Raw genomic sequence first — 1,937 nt, forward strand, 5'->3', positions numbered from 1 at the left:
GCCCCCCCCCCCTGCCGGCGCCGGGCCGCTCCACTAGCTGGGCGCGCACAGGGCCGGGTGCGGGACCAGGCGGCCCCGGAGCCAGAGTGAAGACCCGACTGCCGCGCCGCAGCCCCGCCGCCCAGGAGCGCCTCGGACCCCGTACGGGGCGCCGGCTCCATGGCGACCGGGCTCGGGGAGCCCGTCTACGGACTTTCGGAAGACGAGGTGAGCAGCTCCCCTGCCCGGCCCGCACTCCCCAGGGAGTTCCTGCTTCGCGCCTGCAGCGGTGGTGGGGAAATGGGGCCACCCGTGGGTTGCGCGTCCCCCTCGTCTGCAGGGAGCCCCACATGCGAGAGCACCCCGGAGTTGGGTCCCGGCGTGGGTCTTGGGTCCCTCCGCCGTCCCCTCCACGCCAGCCGAACGCATTGTTTGTAAATAGAGCGATGCGACGCTCTGGGAGACTGGGGTTCACCCCGCCGCTCCCAGCTTTTGGGGTCGGGGGAGCAAGCTCGCCTGTCGGCCAGCCGGTCCCCTCCTCCAAGGCGCGTCTCCTGTGGCTGTTGGGCAACTTTCCGCTCCTTGCCCTTGCAGCCCGGGAGTCCATGCTGTGTGTCACGTCTGGGTTGTGTCTGGACACCCGCGCGGCGCGGGGGAGCGGGGCTGCGGAGGAGCCGGGTGGTCCCCCTGGAACTTTCTTTGCAGTGGTTGTGGCAGCAGCGCTCCGAAGCGCGTGTGGTGGGAGTGGGGGAACGCTGGAAGCTGCGTGTGTCTGTCCCTCTGCCTTGCAGAGTCTAAAGCCGGAATTGTGGATTCGGAGTCGCGGTGGGAGGAGGTGGTCAGGGATGGTGGCAGGTGCTACTGGAAAGTTGGAGGAAGCTTGCAGCCCTGCCATTTTTTTTCCTCCCAAGGATTCGAAGCCCGGTACCTCCGGGGTTGGTGGAGAGAGGAAAGCTCCATCGATCCCTTTTATTAATAAAGCACAGGAAATAAGCCACTCCCCCAAAGCGGCCGGGTTGACTGTGAAGGGCTTTGTTTTACCCTCTCTGTCTCCTCCCGGTTTCCCACTCCCCCTTTTTGAAACAATCCTGCTAAATCACTGCTCAGCCCTCTCCCGGCCAGCCGTGCTCGGCTCTTATTGGTGTGTTGGTCTGCCCAAAAGAGGGGGTGGGAGGCCGGTGGCGGGCGCGGCGTGACAGGGAGGCTGGACCGAGCAGGTAGGAGTGGTTTGCCATCTGGCGGGGTGCGCGCACAGGTTTGGCTGGCCTTGGCTTCCCTTTCGGGAGGTGAATTTACAACCCTTGAAGCATTACTCAGCAGGGAGGTATTTCCTATCCTGGTTGTGCATTTTCATGAAAAGTTGATGCCTGGAAATGCAGGCTTTCGCGATTCCTCTTTCTTCCTCTCCTTTCTTTGCTGAGGTTCCCTCTTTCTTTGGTATTGGGGGTGGGGTTAAAAGAAAGGCTGTTATCTGAGACAGGCTCACGTTATGGCTTCGCTCTCAGGCTCGCTTACTCTGGCATGGTGTGTGTGTGCTTGTGTGTGCCTGTGTGCTAGGTAAGTGTGTAATGAAATAGGTGTCTTGGGGTAGAGGGGTGTTTGGGGTATGACTTTGTTCTTGATGATGCTAGGCAACGCTCGTTGTATTTATTTGATCAAAGAATGATCACAATGCAAATAATATTTCGCTATAAAATACCTACCCCCCACACCCCGCCTTTTGTGTAGTTATCCGGGGAGGGGTGAAAAGTAACATTCATCTCCCTGGGGAAATCACCTCTCCCTTTTGGCTTCTCTCTTCATTCCGGGGCTCTGCCTTGCGTGTCTACTTCTCCATTCAGTTGGTATCAGCAGAGGGCAGGCGGTGAGCTCACGGAGGTGCGGAGAACAGACAATCCCCAAACAAAGAGGCTGCTGGCCTGGGGTGGAAGACGGCTGCGTTTCATCTTGGCATATAT

General features: G+C 59.8%; 1 protein-coding gene across 1 annotated transcript in view; it reads left to right on the forward strand.

Annotated features, from left to right (window-relative positions):
• The first annotated feature begins 6 nt into the window (after positions 1-6).
• NEDD4L (NEDD4 like E3 ubiquitin protein ligase) overlaps positions 7-1,937 on the forward strand; it is a 381,870-nt gene continuing 379,939 nt past the window's right edge. Inside the window, exon 1 of the mRNA XM_027768276.1 lies at positions 7-207. Coding sequence (XP_027624077.1) covers positions 160-207 — 48 coding nt within the window. The 5' untranslated portion in view covers positions 7-159. The remainder of the gene's footprint in view (positions 208-1,937) is intronic.

This window comes from Tupaia chinensis, unplaced genomic scaffold (assembly GCF_000334495.1).
Source record: "Tupaia chinensis unplaced genomic scaffold, TupChi_1.0 Scaffold000012_1, whole genome shotgun sequence".
NCBI lineage: Eukaryota > Metazoa > Chordata > Mammalia > Scandentia > Tupaiidae > Tupaia > Tupaia belangeri.